The sequence below is a fragment of the Indicator indicator genome, chromosome 23, assembly GCF_027791375.1.
Source record: "Indicator indicator isolate 239-I01 chromosome 23, UM_Iind_1.1, whole genome shotgun sequence".
NCBI classification, from domain to species: Eukaryota; Metazoa; Chordata; class Aves; order Piciformes; family Indicatoridae; genus Indicator; species Indicator indicator.
Window position 1 is genome coordinate 14,360,286 of NC_072032.1, and position 18,835 is coordinate 14,379,120.

At 56.7% G+C, this 18,835-nt stretch overlaps 1 protein-coding gene across 1 annotated transcript in view; it reads right to left on the bottom strand.

Moving 5' to 3' along the window:
* Positions 1-4,907: 4,907 nt before the first annotated feature.
* DCTN1 (dynactin subunit 1) overlaps positions 4,908-18,835 on the bottom strand; it is a 42,042-nt gene continuing 28,114 nt past the window's right edge. Inside the window, exons 11-26 of the mRNA XM_054391653.1 lie at positions 18,160-18,238; positions 17,098-17,257; positions 16,307-16,411; positions 15,833-16,024; positions 14,436-14,552; positions 13,567-13,719; positions 11,651-11,811; positions 10,068-10,236; positions 8,983-9,051; positions 8,014-8,076; positions 7,773-7,922; positions 7,243-7,404; positions 6,746-6,877; positions 6,344-6,472; positions 5,816-5,958; positions 4,908-5,082 (exon numbers count right to left, since the gene is read on the bottom strand). Of these exons, the coding sequence (XP_054247628.1) occupies positions 4,908-5,082; positions 5,816-5,958; positions 6,344-6,472; positions 6,746-6,877; positions 7,243-7,404; positions 7,773-7,922; positions 8,014-8,076; positions 8,983-9,051; positions 10,068-10,236; positions 11,651-11,811; positions 13,567-13,719; positions 14,436-14,552; positions 15,833-16,024; positions 16,307-16,411; positions 17,098-17,257; positions 18,160-18,238 (2,159 nt within the window). The remainder of the gene's footprint in view (positions 5,083-5,815; positions 5,959-6,343; positions 6,473-6,745; positions 6,878-7,242; positions 7,405-7,772; positions 7,923-8,013; positions 8,077-8,982; positions 9,052-10,067; positions 10,237-11,650; positions 11,812-13,566; positions 13,720-14,435; positions 14,553-15,832; positions 16,025-16,306; positions 16,412-17,097; positions 17,258-18,159; positions 18,239-18,835) is intronic.

Sequence of the window (18,835 nt, forward strand, 5' to 3'; positions counted from 1 at the left end):
TGGGGGGAGGCCGCAGTCCCGGGCCCAGCCTGCAGCAGTCCCCCGGCTGCAGGGGGCGCTCCCGGGGGTCCGTAGTGTCTGAGAGCAGCGGGGCGGTAGGGAGCCCCCGCCTCACAAGTGGGAGAGGCGGCGGGTCTCGGGGGTGCTGCCGAGGCCCCAGGTCATCACCGGCACCGGGGGGAAAGTCTGTCAGCGGTGGGGGGTGCAGAGAACCTCGGTCTGTGCTGGGGAGGGGGCAGCCGGTCCCGGCTCAGGGCCCGAAGTGCTGGCGGAGCCCCTGGAGCAGGTCGGGGGTGAGCAGCAGGCGGTGCGCCTGGCCGTGGCCGGGGGCGCAGGGGAAGGTGACCCGGCCATAGCACGACAGTCCCTCCTCTTGCTCCCGCTTAGCCTGTGACAGGGAGAGAGCAGCCAGTAGAAGACACTTGTGGGACTGAGCCAGGACCCCGCAGACCCAGCAGCTGTGGAATCATGGAATTATTCAGTTGGAAAGGACTTTGAAGGGCAAGTGCATTAACCCAGCACTGCCAGGTCACCACCAAACCATGGCCCTCAGCACCACAGCTCCATGGCTTTGAAACCCCTCCAGGAATGGAGACTGCACTGTCTTGGGTAGTCTGGGCCAGGTCTTGACAACCCTCAAGGCGAAGAAATTGTTCCTCATGTCCAACCTAAACCTCCCCTGGCATAACTTGAGGCCATTTCCTCTTGTTCTGTCACTTGTTCCTTGGGAGAAGACCAAGCCCCGCCATGTTCCACCCTCCTTTCAGAGAGTTGCAGAGGGCCAGAAGGTCTCCCCTCAGCCTCCTTCTCTCCAGGCTGAACATCCCCAGTTCCCTTAGCTGCTCTTCAGAAGAGGAGGGGCCTGTCCTCTCTCCTCACCCTCTTGCACTCACAGATGGCGCCAGCACGACTCCATGGGACACGCCCAGGGGCCCACGATGGAGAGTGAAGGTTCCTGACCCACCCCTGTCCTTCAGCCACTGCCCTGGGGACAAAGGTCTCACCTTGAGGAAGGAGGATGAGGGGAAGATGCCAAAGTTGGTAGGGACGCTGGCACCCATCTGCTGCTGAACTGTCTCCCTCATTGTGTCATCCTGGGGGGAGAAAAGCACAAGGGTGGCATCCAGAACCATGCTGCTGCTCCTGTCAACAGAGCCCCTTGCCCATCCCACAGAGACCTTTCTCTGAGCACCTTGCCCTCTCTTGTGTTCCCTGCAAAGTCCCTCACCCACTCTGCAGAGCCCTTTGTCCATCCCAGAGCCCCTCCCCAAGCCCCTTGCTGCCCCACAGAGCCCTCTCAAGCCCTCACCACCCCACAGAGCCCCTTGCCAAACAGGAGGGACAGGAGGACTGGGCCTGGGGTGCTGCTGGGGCACCCTGGCAGCCTCCCACAGCAGCTCCCACAGGCAGGGAGGGCTGAGCCTTACCTTCAGGGTGTCGATGGTGTTTTTGAGGGCGCAGAGCCGAGCTGTCTGCTCCAGCAGCCGTGCCGAGGAGCTCCGAGCTGCAGGAGACAGGGGAGAGGCAGCTGCCCACGGGGCTGCTAAGCGCCAGCCTTGGGGCAACAGCAGCACTGGTGCACACCCAGAGCCCTTTGTCCCAACCACCACCACTAATCCATGTCCCTCTGCACCACATCTGCATGGCTTTGACATCCCTCAAAGGATGGATACTTCATCACTGCCTTGGGCACCCTGGGCCAGGCACTGACATCCCTTTGGGGGAAGAAATTGTTCCTTATGTCCAACATAAACCTCTCCTGGTACAGCTTGAGGCTGTTTCCTCTTGTCCTGTCACGTGTTCCCTGGGGAAAGAGACCAACTCCCACCTGGCTCCAACCTCCTTTCAGGGAGTTGTAGAGAGCCAGAAGGTCTCCCCTCAGCCTCCTCCAGGCTGACCAACCCCAGTTCTCTCATCTGCCCCTCACAAGTCTTGTGCTCTAGACCCTTCACCAGCTTCCGTGCCCTTCTCTGGACATGCTCCAACCCTCAAGGTCCTTCTTGGGACGAGAGGCCCAAAACTGAACCCAGGATTTGAGGTGAAGCCACACTAATGCTGGGTACAGAGCCATGATCTTTGCCCTGGTCCTGCTGGCCACACTATTGCTGATCCAAGCCAGAATGCTGCTGGCTTTCAGTCATTTGTGCAGGACCTACCTGACTTGTTTTGCTTCATATCCAGAACCTTGGCATTGGCACTCATCTGGTAGAGGGTCTCCAGGAGCTGGCTGCTCTTGCGGTACAGAGTTTGTGTGGCCAAGCCTTCTCCCTGCCTGTTCTTGGGGAGGGAGAGCTTGGGTACCTGCAGAGGTGCCAGGCTGGCCAGTTCCATCTTCATCTGGGCTCCCTGAGAGTGAAGAGGACAAGGTTGTTAGAGGCAAGGGCTGCTTTAAGAGTAATTGAGCAGAGAAAAGGTGTGAAGGCAGCAAAAAGGAGAAAAGAAAGGATACAAAACTGTAGCCAAAGCCACCAGAGGGAGATCAGCCAAGGGTGGAAGAATGGATGGACACAGACAGCATTAATGTCCCACCAGGACACCAGAGGGAAGCCCTTGGACATTCAGTAAGACCTAGGGAGGGGGAAAGAGGTTGGAACCTCAGGGCTTGCAAAACTGTAACTGAGCAGTGATCACAGAGACGACTCAGCAGAGCCAAGAGCCATCATTAACAGCTCCACCATTGTGCACAATCACCTGCAGAATTATATGGCTGCTAATTAACACTACTGGGATGTGATTTACTTAGATTACTGCTTTGCCAGTTTCCTCATTGTGTGTTCATTACAATCTGTACCACAGAACCACAGAATCCCAAATGGAAGGTGCTCAAGGATCGTCTGGTCCAACCTTTCCTGGTCAAACCCAGGTCTAGACTTTTTATGCTGTCAGGTAGTGATAGGACTGGGGGCATGGAACAAAACTGGAAATGGGTAGATTCAGGTTGGATGTAGGAAGAAGTTCTTCCCCATGAGGGTGGTGAGAGACTGGCACAGGTTGCCCAGGGAGGTGGTAGAAGCCTCATCCCCGGAGGCTTTTGCAGCCAGGCTGGATGTGGCTGTGAGCAACCTGCTGTGGTGTGAGGTGTCCCTGCCCATGGCAGGGGAGTTGGAACTGGCTGAGCCTTGAGGTCCCTTCCAACCCTGACAGTTCTGTGATTCTAGACAAGCTGGCCCAGCCCCTGTCCAGCTGAATCTGAACAATGTCCATGATGGGGACTCTGCCACTGCCTGGGGACATTATTCCAAGTGCTTGTTGTTCTCATGATGAACAATTTTCCTCTGGTATCCAGCCAGAACCTCCCCAGGAGTCACCCGTCCCTGTCACCCCTTGTCTTCTCCATGGGACTCCTTGGCACCTCCCTGCCCCTCACCTTCAGGCGGTTGTTCTCATTCTTGAGGTGCTTGATGGAGAGCTGCAAGGCATCGATTTGCTGCAGAAGCAGAGGGGAGTCCTTCACCTGGACAGGTCCTGAGCCACCTCCGTTCATCTGCCCAGCACCGACACCTGCAGGCGGCACCAACGGCAGCAGCGTCAGCAGCAGGCACAGGTGGGCATGGGGCTGGGCATGCCATAGCTCAGCAAAGGGAGAGGTGTCTGCAGGGTGGGGGGAGCAGAGTCTGCCACCAACAGAGCCATCATGAGCATCCTCACCCCCACCACACTGTCCCAGTATCTGGGCACTCCCAGTGCCTGCTTCCTGGAGAGACAGGGCTGTGCCAGGCTCTGGGCACTCCAGAACACATCTGCCCCCTGCAGGAGTCCCACCACTCCACAACAGCAGTGGTTCCATGCTCATCCTGCCCTTCCTGGGCACTGGCCAGAAGTGCACCAGCTGCCACCTCGCCTGCACCCCTGAGCAGGACCTGCCTCCTTCCCCAGGCTCCCACACTGGGCTGTGTCCCAGAGCCATGCGTGGGTGCTGTGGGACACTTGTCCCCCCCTGGCATGCACTTCTGGGGGAGGCTGGCATGCTGGGGTGCAGTACTGTACCTCTCTGCTGTTCCTCTGCAGTGCAAGGAGAGGAGCCAGAGGAAAGACAAGAAGAAGCAGAATTAAAGCTGAGGATGAAGTGTGGGAGGAGCCAAGGCCAGAGGAGCTCTGGTCACCTATGGCTGTGTTCTGAGCCCTGTCCCCTGAGTCTGGGAGCAGCAACTGTCCCAGCAGCCCTGATTCCATGTGCTGCTGCTGCTGCTGCTGCAGGAGATGGTGAGCCCTGCCCATGCTCCCTGAGGGCCAGGAGCTGCTGCACCCAGGTGTTACTCCAACCCAGAGCAGAGCAAGCAGATCAGGAACCCACTGGATCACCACCACCACACTGCGGCCAAGCGGCTCTGTAGCCACCTGGTCGTCATCCTCCAGCAGGCCACACACTGTCCCCCAGTCAGAGCTCCTGACAGAGACCTGCTCAAGCCACTGTGTAGGACATTTCCTCCTGAGTGCCAAGGACGGTGCCAACAGCCCTGCAACCAGCAGGAGGGCTCACAGCCCCAGCCAGCACCTGTCCCATGCCATCATCCACCCCCTGCTGCTGGGCTCTGGGAGAGCCCAGGAGGCACAGTGCAATCAGCTCTCACTCCCAGCCAGCCAGAGCACAGCAGCAGAGCCTGCACAGCCAGACCATGCCCTGAAGAGGCACAGCCCAGGCAGCTCCCCAGCTGTCCTCATGGCCTGACTATCTCCTGTCCTCTCCCTGCCACACCAGGGCTCTGGTGGCTGCGGGAGGATCAGACAGGCAGAGCAGAGGCTGCCGCAGCAGCATTCCCAAGCTCTGCTCACTCCTCCCAGTCCTGAGCTCCAGCACAGCCTCCACACACACTGCAGGACAGTCTCTGGGCTTGGGAGGACACCCCAGGGCTCCTTTGCAGCCTGCAGACACCCCACAGAGCCGCAGAGGGGCTCTGGGGACGCCGTTACGCACCTCCGGCGATGCCGGAGACGATGGAGGCCACCCCGGAGGCAGGGGATCCGCGCAGGCCCTCGATGGTCCTCTTGGACTGGTTGTTCAGGCGCTGCTTCAGCTCCACCTTCTCCGACTCCAGCTGGTCGATATCTGCCTGAAGAGCATCCATGGTCTCCTCAAACTCCCTGGGGAGACCACACAGAGTCATGGGCAGAGCCGAGGATGCTCCTCCCGAGGGAAACGGGAAGCAGCAGTCCAGGACCCAAGAACTCCTGGCTGCTGGCTGCACATGCCTGTCTGGATCTAACCCAGGATGGTCCTGCTTTGTCCAGTTCACATTACAGGACAGTCCCACATCCACCCTACACCTTCCTGCTTGTCCAGGCTCCCTCTGCCAATGGCTCACTTGTGGCAAAAGATGCTTGGAGCCTGGCAATGTTGTCAAGAGCATGCCAGGACAACAGCCCTGTCCACAGGTGAATTTGGATAGGACCTTTGCCAGGATCTTCTGCCAGCCTGTGTTCTGCTGTGCATCATTCCTGGAACCCGAAGGTTCCATTTGAACATGAGGAGAAACTTCTTGACTTTCAGGGTGCCAGAGCCCTGGAGCAGGCTGCACAGAGAGGTTGTGGAGTCTTTTTCTCTGGAGAAATTCCAAACCTGCCTGGTTGAGATGCTGGACAACCTGCTCTGGGTTCAGCAGGTTGGGTTTAGATCCTGCTTTAGCAGTGGGATTGGACTAGATGACATCCAAAGGTCCCTTCCTAACCCCATCATGCTGGGATTGAAACGTGCTGGTTCCCCTGCAGATCCTCCACTGATGTCCCCTTCTACCAACCCCCAGAGCCTTGCAGCTAGCCTGAGGGACTGCTGGCTGCCCTCAGAGACCCTCCAGCAGCAGCCCCACCTCACACATACTTCTCTTTCTTTTTGAGCAGCGTCTGGGTCTCATCCAGCTTTGTCTGTATCTTCTCCACACGATCATCTGCATCCTTGGATGCACTGTCCAGCTTCTTCTCCAGGAGGCTGAGCCTCACATTTGCTTCACTGAGCTCCTCACCCTGGAGTGGGAGGGAAGACATCAGGGAGCTGCAAAGCCCTGTGGATGGTGGGCACCCAGAAAAGCTCCTAGCAGCGCCCAGTGGGAGCCTGGCCAGAAATGACACCTCCACCCACACTGCACCCATGCTTGGCACCCATCACCAACACTTGCCATCCCAAAACATCATGGAGAAAAGGCCAGAACAGTCTGGCAAGGAGGCACCAGGCAGATGGCACCTCCCTGGCAACTCAGAAGAACATTTCCAGGAGGAGACCTGGCTGGGACTGGGCACCATCAGCCACACAGGCAACAAGTCACCGGGAGCATGAAGGTGACCACTACAGCAGCAAAGAGCTCTTCAATGAGCAGAGTGGAGGGCAAAGATCAGCTGAGAAACAGCTCACCTTGATCTTGAGGGACTTCTTCAGCTCTTTGATGACTGTCTCCCTGTCCTCCAGCTTAAGCCCCAGCCCCTCAGCATCAGTGATCTCTGCCCGCAGCGCCGCTGCCCGCAGCTCAGCAGGTGGGGTGGGCTGCAAAAGGCACCACAGGGACAAGACACAAAATTGGTAGTTTAGGAAAAATTCCACTTGCAGATGAGGCCACACAGCAAGAGGAGGATTGTTCTCCACCTCCCTGAACCCTGCAGGCATCTGCTGCACCCTCCCAGCTCTCTGTCCCACATCACACCCACGAGACAGTCTCCCTTCTCCTGCCAGAGGAAGCAGCAGCAGGACCACAGAAGATGACAGAGCAGTTCAGATGTTCCATCTGTGCCCAAGACCCCTGCCCCAGCTGAGGCCCACCTTGGTCTGTGGCCTGTCTGCATCATACTCTCCCTCCTGCATGGCTGTGGCCATCTTGTTCATGGTGGCAATGAGGATGCTGCAGGACTGACGCAGACACTCGTAGGGGTTGATGCCCTGAGCACCATAGATCTGCAAAGAGGGGGAGAAAGTGGCAGGTGGCTGGGGTCACCTTTACAGCCCTCTCCCAACCCTCCCCAATGCACCACAGACCTGGGCAATGGTGGAGTCTCCATCTCCAGAGGGGTTTAAAAACCATGGAGATGTGGTGCTGGGGGACATGGTTTAATGATGACCTGCCAGTGCTGGGTTAGGGCTTGGGCTCAATCATCTTAAAAGGCTTTTCCAACCTAAATGGTTCTGTGATGGTATTCCCAGGAGCTTGTGCCAGCCTCCACAAGTGCCATGGGCAGGTCTGTAGCACTGGAGGGAGACAGCTCCCAGCTTGACCCCATTGCAGCAGGGACCAAGGAGCAGTTGAGAGAGGACTTTCTCACCTGCTCGCTCGCTTTGAAGGCCAGATCCTCCAGCTTCACAGCCAGCAGCCCCTCGTTCTCAGCCAGAGGAGCTATCATCTGTGCCCCAGCAGCAGCCACCTCCTGCAGCACAGCCACCACCCAGGTCAGATGCTTGCGGCAGTCCAGGAGCGTGTCCGACACCTGCAAGTTGGGGAGGCACAGGGTGGTTGGGAAAGGCAGACACAGGAGTGGCTTTCCAGGTCACTTCCCAGGCACAGGGGGAGCTCTGGCCTCACCCTACTCTGAAGCTTCTGAAGCATCCCTCAGAAGATGGGAAACACCAGGGAAGACAGAAAGAAACCCCAGGGCTGGAGAAGAGTAGGTGATGAACTCCACATCACCGCCCCAGCCAGCAACGCGAGGACGAGAGACACTATAGGGCACTGCACACCACCATGCTCCCTCCCTGGAGCCAGCAAGAGCACCAGAGAGCTATCAGCCTTTGCTGCTAGCCCAGCGCAGCCCACAGGTGCCAGCAGGTGGCTGAGAGAGCTGTGCCAGCAGCTCACCTGCTGCCCAAAGCCCAGCGCCGCGGGGATCCCCGGAGCGTCGGTGCCAGGCATGCGGCGCCTGATCTTCTTGCAGAACTGCCTGATGTCACTGCAGGAGGTCTCCAGGTCCTTCAGCAGGATGGCGAGGTCAGATGCCTCCTGCCCACCCTAGGGTGCAGAGAAAGGAGCTCACACAAAGCACAGAAGGTGAGGGGAAGCCACCACACCCCCCCTCAGAACCAGCCCCAGCCTGTCCTACCTGCAGGAAGGATCGCAGCCGGCACACCTCCACCCCCATGCAGTCCAAGGCACTCTGGGTGAACTGCAGAGCACAGAGATCATCAGCTCAGGGCAAGGCAGAGAGCAGTGAGATGGCTGCTCTGGGGCAACCTGGGGCTTGTATCAGCAACAGTGTGGCCAGCAGGAGCAGGGTAGTGATCATCGCTCTGCACTGGGCACTGCCGAGGCTGCACCTCAAATATTTGGTTTGGTTTTGGGCCCTGTACACCAAGAAGGACATTGAGGTGCTGGAGTGTGCCCAAAGGGAGGGTAGCAAAGCTGGTGAAGGGCAGAGAGCACAAGACTTGTGAGAGGCAGCTGAGGGACCTGGGGTTGTTCCTATGGAGAAAAGGAGGCCAAGAGGAGACCTTCTGGCTCTCTACAACTCCCTGAAAGGAGGCTGGAGCCAGCTGGGGTCCGGTCTCTTCTCCCAAGGAACAAGTGACAGGCCAAGAGGAAACAGCTTCAAGTTGCCCCAGGAGAGGTTTATGTTGGACATGAGGAGTAATTTCTTCCCCAAAAGGGCTGTCAAGCCCTAGAACAAGCTGACAGGACAGTGGTGGAATCCCCATCCCTGGAGGTGTTTCCAGGCTGTGTAGATGTGGTGCTGAGGGCCATGGTTTAGTGGTGACCTGGCAGTGCTGGGTTAAGGGTTGGACTCCATGATCTTAAAGATCCAACCAAACCAATTCTGTGATTCCATGACTCTGTTTGGTCTCAGGTGCTTCAGGACAGACCCTCTCTGCACTACCCTGCCACAAGTCCAGGGTTACAGGAGGGGAACAGGTTGAGACATTCAGTCAGGTTTTGGTTTGCCCCCTAAGGGACAGGACAGTGGCTGGGACAGGACTGGCACTTCCCTTGGAAAATGGACTCGGGGTGGGGGCAGGAAGGGCAAAGAGAGAAACCATGTGACAAGGAAGAGTCAGATTATTCTTCCCCACCTCACCTTGATGTGGTCAGCCAGCTGCATGGTGCAGTCTTCAGCCTGGTCAGCCAGGTGGATGCTGTACAGGTGCTGGGTGGAGAGAGAGACCAGCAGAGGTCAGCACCCCCAAAACACTTCCACCACAGGCTCAAACCAACCCAACAAACGAGGAAAAGCAGAACAAAAGCCCTCAGGCATCGAGGGGTTGGGCTAATTCCTGCCTGGATGTGAAAACCCTTGCAGTGACTCTCACCAGAGCCCCTTCCAAAGAGCTGGTGGCCTCTCACTCGAAGCCTCAGCAACCCTGACCTGCAGCTCAGAGGTTTGAAGCATAGGATGGGAGAACCGCATCCCTTCTGCCTGCATTCTCCCAGGGACAGAGAACCCAGTCCCCAGGTGACACAGCCAGAGGCTCAAGTCCTGTGTGCTCCAGAGGTGGAATCATCCACAGGAAAGTGCTACCAGTGAGCTTGTCAATGTGCCACAGGAACACCACACCCCAGGGCACCGTTTCCAGCTGGGGGGCATTCAGAGGAGTGTGGCCAGCAGATCCAGGGAGGTTTTCCTCTCCCTCTACTCTGCCCTGGTGAGGCCACACCTGGAATATTGCATCCAGTTCTGGGCTCCCCAGTTCAAGAGGGACAGGGATCTGCTGGAGAGTCCAACAGAGGGCTACCAGGATGCTGAAGGGACTGGAGCACTGCCCTGTGAGGAGAGCCCTGGGGCTGTTCAGTTCAGGGAAGACTGAGAGGGGATTTAATAAATGTTTATAAATATCTGAGGGCTGGGGGTCAAGAGGGAGGGGACAATGGGCAATGGATATAAACATGAGGAGGAACTGTGAGGGTCACAGAGCACTGGAACAGGCTTCCCAGAGAGGTTGTGGAGTCTCCTTCTCTGGAGGCTTTCAAGACCCATCTGGATGTGTTCCTGTGTGACCTGCACTAGATTCTATGATCCTGCTCTGGCAGCTGGACTTGATGACCTCCAAGGGTCCCTTCCAAGCCCTAACATCCTGTGAGCCTGTGGCACATACTGGTGAGGCTGCCCCAGCTCCCCAGGAACACCCCAATCTTGGCCAACCCCCCTTGGCTCCATGGCTATACCTGGTAGTACTTGATGGCTTTGGTGAGGGGCTCCACATTGACTGTCTCATCCAGCTGGTCCTTGTGCAGCAGCTCGATCAGGAAGTCGAGGGAGCGCTCATGGACACTCATCTCGGGGTACAGCATCCCCACCTTCTTGTACACCTCCACACTGCACTTGTTGAGGGCCCTGGCAATGGAACACACACATGGTGGCTTTGGCTGGGATGGGAACATGCTCCAGACATCATCAGTAAGGGTTTTGCTGCTGGCTGCCCATCTCAGACCACTGGAACTCCTCCCAGGTCCGCCAGCTGGACATCCCAAGGAGCTCTGTAGCTAGAGAGCAGTGAACGAAGGTCAAAAGATCTGTAGCAAACCAGGGCATGAGACAGGTTCCCTGTCTGAGGGGAAGAGCTCCAGGACAGAAAACCACTCAGCTCTCTAGGCCAGGACTACTGTTGGAGGCAGAAGACTCTATGAGGTCATCAGCAAAGGGATCTCTCAGCACCCTGGCTCAAACTGGGCCACTTTCCTGGGAGCAAGGCCTCAAGGTGAGATCCCTCCTTGGCCACAGCCATTTTGGTGCCCAGTGGCTTTTCCCAGTCTCCAAGGAAGGCCCCAGCCTCATGGTGCTGGCAGGGACAGGCTCAGACTCATCAAACACTCAGGATGATGCTCTGTGAAACCTTCCACACAGGACTAAGCCTTAGGCACTGGTGGAAGAGGGCACTGGGCTGCAGGGAGGAGCCTGCTCTGGGGAACTGAAGCCCAGAGTCAAGCCTGGATGCAATCAAGGTCAGCAAGAGACTGTGACACATCTAAAGAAGGACAGCAAAGCTGGTGAAGGGTCTAGAGCACAAGTTCTGTGAGGAGCAGCTGAGGGAAGTGGGGTTGTATAGTCTGGAGAAAAGGAGGCTGAGGGGAGACCTTCTGGCTCTCTACAGCTCCCTTGAAGAGAGGTTGGAGCCAGGTGGGGGTTGGTCTCTTCTCCCAAGGAAAAAGTGACAGGAAAAGAGGAAACAGCCTCAAGTTGCACCAGGGGAGGTTTAGGTTGGACATGAGGAACAATTTCTTCCCCCAAAGGGCTGTCAACGCCTGGCCCAGGCTGCCCAGGGCAGTGGTGGAGTCTTTATCCCTGGAGATGTTTCAAAGCCCTGGAGATGTGGTGCTGAGGGCCAAGGTTTGGTGGTGACCTGGCAGTGCTGGGTTAAAGGTTGGACTCAACAGTTTTCAAGGTCTTTTCCAACCTAAATGCTTCTGCAATTCCATGATTCTATCTCCTGGCAGGGCAGACAGAATTCATGCAGCCAGGTTTCTCCTGGCCTCAAGCCATGATCACAGCTGAAGGATGAGCAACATGTGCCAGAGAACTGATTCCCTTCATGTGCTAGTTCTTGGGAGGAAAATGAGGAAGGAGTTAGAAGAGAAGCAAACCCTCCTCTCACAAGGCAATGAAAGAAATCCAAATCTCTATCCCTGCAGAGGGACAGCTCCTGCTAGGAGGCTGCTGAGCTCCTCCTCCCTGCTGCTGTGGTGGCTGGGGATGGGGATGAGGAGCAGGCTGGGTGGGGATGGGGATGAGGAGCAGGCTGGGTACTCACTGTTCATATTTGTGCAGGGTGGCCTGCAGCAGGCTCAGGGAATAAACCAGGCCAGCAGCAAAGCTCAGCTGCTCGCCTGCTGCTCCCCGCAGCCCGCTGCGCTCGGCGCAGTTCTCGTTCAGATCAAACTTCTCCTGAGCCTGTTTGCTGATCAGCTCAGCCTGGAAGAGGAGAGGACAAACCTTCAGAGCCTCCCCAAGCTTGCTCTGAGCTGTTCTGCTCAGCTAGAGACCAGCCAAACACCCCCCAAAGGCAAGCGTTCCTGGGAAAGGTTTCTGCAGAACAGAAGGGGAATAACCCCCTGGCCACTGCTGCGGCACCCAGGCTCACACACACCAGCCCTGCCTGACCTGGGAGCCCTGACCCACCAGTATCAGCTGAGGGCTCCAAGAACAGACCCACCACCACCCATGGGCAGGGACTCCAGCTTCCTCCTTCTCCTGGACAATTTGGAAAGTTCTCAAACAAGAAAGCATTCAAAATCCCTAAATCAGCTGGGAGAGAAAGAGCAGAGGCTGGGGCCAGGCTCTTTTTGGTGGTGCTCAGTGACAGGACAAGGGGCAATGGGCACAAACCAGGAGGTTCCATCTGAACAGGAGGATAAAATTCTTTGGTGTGAGCTTGCTGGAGCTCTGAAGGAGGCTGCTCAGAGAGGTTGTGGAGTGTCCTTCTGTGGAGAGACTCCAAACCTGCCTGGATATTGTGATTCTGGGCAAGCTGTTATGGGTGCCCTGCTTTTCAGGGGGGTTGGACTGGCTGATCTCCAGAGGTCCTTTTCAACCCCCAGGATGGTGGGATCCTGCAATTCTGTATTTCCTACCACTGACTCCCCATTAGCCCAAATGGCCTGGTGGGATAGAAGATGACACTACTAGGCAGTTTTAGGCTGATGCCTAGGAACATTTTCCACAGATGTTGAACAGCAAGTGGTAGGATGTAAACAAATCACCACTGGATGGAAAAAGGGAAATGATGCTAAGTTCTAAACAATCCCATTGGACAGACTACTAACAAAGTTGATTGGTACAGAGTTTCTCTCTTCTCGCTTCCTCCGCTCCTGCTGCTGCTTCTGCTGGGCTTTGCTGACCTTGGCTGCATTGCTTTCTTGTGGCTAAGTACTAACAAACAACTCCCTGCTCTTTTCTCCCCTCTATCATGTACAGGGGGCTAGGGAGCAAGGAGTGGTGAAGCTATTAGGAGCCCCCTGGTTTGTCCAGAGGGGGTTCTTGTGCTGTTTAGAAATTGTAAGTACAGCTTCAGGTGATTCAACTAGAGGTGATTCTCCCCCTCTACTCCACGCTGGTGAGACCCCTCCTGGAGCACTGTGTCCAGTTCTGGAGCCCCTATTACAAGAAGGATCTGGAGGCACTGGAAGGTGTCCAGAGAAGGGCCACAAGGATGAGCAGAGGGCTGGAGCTGCTCTGCTATGGAAACAGACTGAGAGAGGTGGGGTTGTTCAGTCTGGAGAAGAGAAGGCTCTGAGGAGACCTTCTTGTGGCCTTCCAGGATCTGAAGGGGGCTACAAGAAAGCTGGGGAGGGACTTTTGAGGGTGTCAGGGAGTGACAGGACTGGGGGGATGGAACAAAACTAGAAATGGGGAGATTCAGATTGGATATTAGGAAGAAATTCTTCCCCATGAGGGTGGTGAGACACTGGCACAGGTTGCCCAGGGAGGTGGTGGAAGCCTCATCCCTGGAGGTTTTTAAGGCCAGGCTGGATGTGGCTGTGAGCAACCTGCTCTAGTGTGAGGTGTCCCTGCCCATGGCAGGGGGGTTGGAACTGGATGATCCTGGAGGACCCTTCCACCTCTGACAATTCTGTGATTCTGTGATTCATTTGCTTCCAACTGAGCTGGTCTGGCAATTTTATGTCAGGGGGAATTTCCAACCCACCACATTACAGGCAGCCTTCCCACCTTGCAGATGAGGCGAGGGATGAGCAGCAGCACCAGGACGCAGTCGTGGTCCCCCCCGTGGCGCAGGAAGCTGTCGGGCATGAAGGAGGTGAGGAGGGAGAGGTGGCGGTTGGCCTGCTGCACCTCCATCTGCCGCAGCTCCATCTCGATGGCCTGCAGGACACAGCACAGCCTCAGCTCAGCCTGAGGGCTGAGCCAGCTGGGGAAGGCTCCCTGCTAGCCCTGCCACTCATGGACTGACAAGGACTTGGGAGTGATGTGAAGGTGGTTTTGGGCATAGCCATGGTGAAATGGTTCTCAGTTCTTGGAGAGGTTAAGGGGGAGGGAGGGAGTCAGCAGAACTTGGGTTGCTGGAAGGCAGGTTTGATATCTTTTGGAGCCTGACTGACAGTTAACTTGAGAGGCAGCCCTGAAGGGCAGAGGAGTCCAGGAAGGCTGGACATTCTTGGCTTGAACATGAGGAACAATTTTTTCCCCTTGAGGGTTGTCAAGGCCTGGCCCAGACTGCTCTGGGCAGTGGTGGAGTCCCCATCCCTGGAGGGTTTTCAAAGCCATCTTTGTGTGGTGCTGAGGGCCACGGTTTAGTGGTGACCTGGCAGTGCTGGGTTAACAGCAGTGAGGGTCCAGTTCCACTGATGGGCAGCAGCAGAACGAGGGATCTCAGGGCCTTTTGCTTGCACTGTGGCCAGGAGCAGAGCAGGGGAGGCTCTGCATAGCCCACACCACCCCACTGGCACAGTCCACCCAGGAACAGGGGAAGAGATTTATTTCCTCTTGATTAATCTTCTCTACTTGCTGAAGAAAGGACGGGAAAGGACACATTCTGCTCAGCCCCTGGGGCTGGTGCACAGCTCTGGTGCTGGCCCTACCTTAGCATGGGCTTTTGTCTCTGCAAATTTAATCTTGAAGTCAAACATCTCGGGGGGAGGCTGCTGCTGCTTCTCGGCAGAGGCTTCTTGCTGACTCATGAGCTCTCGGTTCACATCCTGGGCACAGAGAGAAGCTGAGGTGAGACAGAGCCTGGAGGAGATGTGTGACCTCACACCACTGCAGAACATCACAGCTCACCTCCCCATGCCCTTCCTCAGGGAGCACCAGGGCTCCTTGTGCAACACACACAATGATGGATGGGAGAGGAACACAAGAGCTTCCCCAAGGCTCAGCTGACTGCACGCTGTGTGAAAGCCAAGGAACCAAGCCAGGCTCCTCACTCGGCTCCTCCCACTGCCAGCACAGCCCCAGGGAACCCAGCCCAGTGCTGGAACAGCCCCATGCTGCTCTGTCCTGTCCAGGACTCGGTTCCCGAGCAGCCCAGTGCAGCGAGAGGCTGGAACAACCCTCTGCTCCCAAATATTTACAGAGCTGACTTCAGCAGGGGCTCTGCCAGCCCCATCTGGACACAGGCTGAGGGACAGGCAGGGCTGCCAGAGGTCACAAGAGGTCTGGTACTGCTGGAGTTTCCCAGGAAAGCTCCATCAGGAACCTGCACTCCAGGATGTGGGTAACAAGCTCACCATGAGCCCAGAAGGTCTCCTGGGGGGCCTCTTGAAAAGTGTGACCAGCAGGTCAAGGGAGATTCTCCTCCCCCCTTACTCTGCCTTAGGGAGGCTACATGTGGAGTACTGGGTCCAGTTCTGGGCTCCCCAGTTCAAGAGACAGGGAACTACTGCAGGGAGTCCAACAGGAGCTGGAGGCTGGGGTGCCTGGAACATCTGTGAGGAAGAAAGGCTGAGAGCCCTGGGGCTGTTGAGCCTGGAGAAGAGCAGCCCCAGAGGGGATCTGAGCAATGCTCAGCAAGAGCTGAAGGAGCTTGGGGGGTAAGAGGATAGGGCCAGACTCTTGTCAGTGGTGCCCAGGGACAGCGCAACAGGCAATGGGCACAAACTGGAACCCAGGAGGTTCCATTTGAATAGGAGGAGAAAATTCTTTGCTGTGAGGGTGCTGGAGCTGTGGGGCAGGCTGCCCAGAGAGGTTGTATAGTCTCTGTCTCTGGAGAGATTCCAAACTGACCTGGACATTGTGATCCTGGGTAACCTGCTGTGGGTGACCCTGCTTTAGCAGGGGGTTGGAGCAGATAATCCCCAGAGATCCCTTCCAATCCTCCCCACAATGGGATTCTGTGATCACCCATCTGTCCCACAAGAGCAGGAGGCCCCAGGGATCACCTCCTCCAGGAACGCTCTTGCCCACACATGCTTGGCCATGTGGTTGGCTCCCCAAGTCTCAGCAGCTGCCCCAGGGAGGGCAGGGCAGCAAAGGGCCACACCTGCAGGTGAGCTGTGAGCTCTCTGTACTTTTTGATGGTCTGCTGGTAGTCAGCCACGGTCTCCTGCGCCGCCTCCACGCGCTTCTCAGCCTGGCGCACCCTGGCCGTGGCCATGTCCAGCTGCTCCCGCAGCTCCAGCTCCGTCTCCCGGGCGTTCTCCTGCAGCTCGTCGTTCATCTCGTTCATGGCTTCCTGCCAAGGCACCACAGCACAGGGTTATGTCCCAGCTGGGTCAGCAGTTGGGCAGCACAGCGGGCAGCCCACAGAGACGCGGCGCTCAGAAGGGGCACCGAGAGCAATCGCTGCAAAGAGGGTCTCCAGGGCCACCTGGTGATGCTGCCAGGTAGCCCCCAGTGCCCCGGGTGCCTTCGCTGTCTGCCAGCCAGCTGGGCCAGTCCCCAGGTCAGCCCAGGCACAAAGAAGGTGGCACAAGCCCTCTAGCACCAGCTCCTGCCCCAGAGCAGTCCATCTTACCAGGTCCCCAACAGTCTCGCGCAGCTCCCGGACCTTCTCCTCCAGGTCCAAGTTTCTCTCTGTCAGAGTTTCCACCATCTCTTCAGCACCCAAAGCAGCATCCACCTGCAAGGACACCCCACATCACACTCCAGCCTGGAGCTCACACTGCAGCAAGCAGCTCGAGAGCCCTGAGGGATCACCCTGCTGAGCTGCGGGGCATGGCTGACAAATCCATCTCCCCACACTGGTGGACAAGTTGCCCAGGAGCCAGCAATGTGCTGTTGTGGCCAAGAAGGCCAATGGTCTCCTGGGGTACATTTAAGAACAGTGTGGCCAGCAGGTCAAGGGAGGTTCTTCACCTCCACTCCACCCTGGAGAGGTCACATCTGGAGTACTGGGTCTAGTCCTGGGCTCTCCAGTTCAAGAGAGACAAGGAACTACTGGAGAGAGTCCAGTGGAGGTCACAAGGGTGCTGAGGGCCATGGCTTAGTGGTGACCTGGCAGTGATGGGTTAATGGTTGGACTCAAGGATCTTAAAGGTCTTTTCCAAACAAAATGATTCTGTGATTCCATCTCCTGTGCTCAAGAGCCACCCCATGGCCAAGCAGAGCCCAGCGACTCCACTGCTGGAACGAGGTTTGCTTTTGGACAGGGACTCTGAAGTGTCAGTCCCTGCAGTGGTATCACCAAGCATGGCTCTCCAGACATCTGTCCCAGGAGGTGTCCCCATGCTGCCTTACAGAAGTTGCTCCATGCTCCAAATGGCCTCAGACTTCCCTCCCTGCCCATCCACTCCCCAGGGCACTCACCTGCTCCTTCAGCTCATCGACCGTTTTCTCCGCCTGCTTCACCTCCTCCTGCAGCTTCTCCCTCTGCTGTCTCAGGGACTCCAGCTCTGTGTTTTTCTTCTCCATTTGCTTTTGAAGCTTCACATGCTCCTGCTTCTCTGAGGCAGACAAGTCCCTCATCCTGAGAGAGAGCAACCAGACCCATCACAGCCCAGCAGAGAGCCAGGCACCAGAGCAGGAGAAGCCTGAAGCAGTGGTGCTGAGGGCCATGGTTTAGTGGTGACCTGGCAGTGCTGGGTTAATAGTTGGACTTGAAGAGCTTCAAGGTCCTTTCCAACCTAAATTCCATGATTCTGTGTTGAGGCCACTGCATGAACAGCTCCAACAGCCCTAAAACATCTATGGCTCAGGGGCTGCAAGTGCTGGGGCATCCCTCACATGGACCTTCTACCTCCCACCCCAAACACACTGGTTTGGACGTCCTTGCAAGGCAGTTTCTTGTGTTTCCTCTCAGGAGGGGATGCTTCCACCTCCTCCACCTGCTCCTGGCCTACAGGAACAGCTGTCTTTGAGCACAGGCTGGTGGCTGCACCAAAGACCACACAGCATCCTGTGCACACAGAGAGCAGCAGTGGGGTGGTCACCAGAGGGACCCTGTCTGAACCTCCAGGATAAAACTACCCGAGAGAAAAGCCCCAAAGCCCTAAGCCCTGGCCTTGTCCAGGGAAAGGCAACAACCAGAAGCAGGATGACCTGGACAGGAGGAGTCTGGGTCCTGTCCAAGTTGCTTGGCTAAACCTGTGGCTGTGCTGGAGAAGCAGAGCACTGTGTACGTGGAGAGATGAAGCACAGAAGCTTTCTGAAGTGGCTCTTTTTTGCAGCAAGAGGAGACCCTCCCTTCTGTGTCACATGCTTGAAGGAGCACCAGAGCTCAGAACTATCCCAGACCTGATGGCAGGACCATCAGCTGCTCTGGAGGAGCATTTGGCTCAGTGCTCTGATGCAAACTGCTGTTAGAGATGCCATAGGAAGGAACTTCATGGGCAGCCCTGCAGGCTCTGGAGAACACAAGTGGTCTCCTACCTCACAAGGGCTTCCTTGAGTCTTGCATTCTGCTCTTCCAGCTGTTTGACCTGGTAACTGGAGGCTGCTCCATCTGAGCCTGCAGTGAAAGCAAACACTGTCTGCCTGGGCTGCTGCCAACAGAGCCAGCTCTGCCAGCACCAGCAAGGGGACAGATACACCAAGGGGAACACCTCAGTCCCTCTCCTGCAGCCAAGCAGAGCTGGAGCCTGGTGCACAGCACTGGTGCTTGAAGGCTGAGAGATTGCTCCTAATGCCCTCAAAGCCATTTAGTGCAGATGGAGAACCATCAGTAGAAGAACTTCTAGTGCAGGTGAAGGACCACCTCCCAGAGTGGATCTGAGACACCAGGCAATGGCAGAGTCACACCTTGCTGGGTACCATCAGTGCTCCCTCCTGGCCCTCACAGCTTGGTGCAAGCAAACCCAACCCAAAGACATTGCACATCTCAGTAACTTCCACACCTCCCTGCAGATCACTCCTGTCCTTCCCACATCTTCCCAACCCCTCAACACATCACATTCCTCATCCTGCCCAATCAGCTGCTGATTCTACAAGTCTGAGTCTGTTTCTAGGTGAATGCCAGCTCTGCCAGGGTTTAATGGTGGCTTGTCCTCTCTGGGTGTAAGTTTGAACACCAAGAGCCAAGAGGCTGCAGGGGAATCAGCACTGGTTC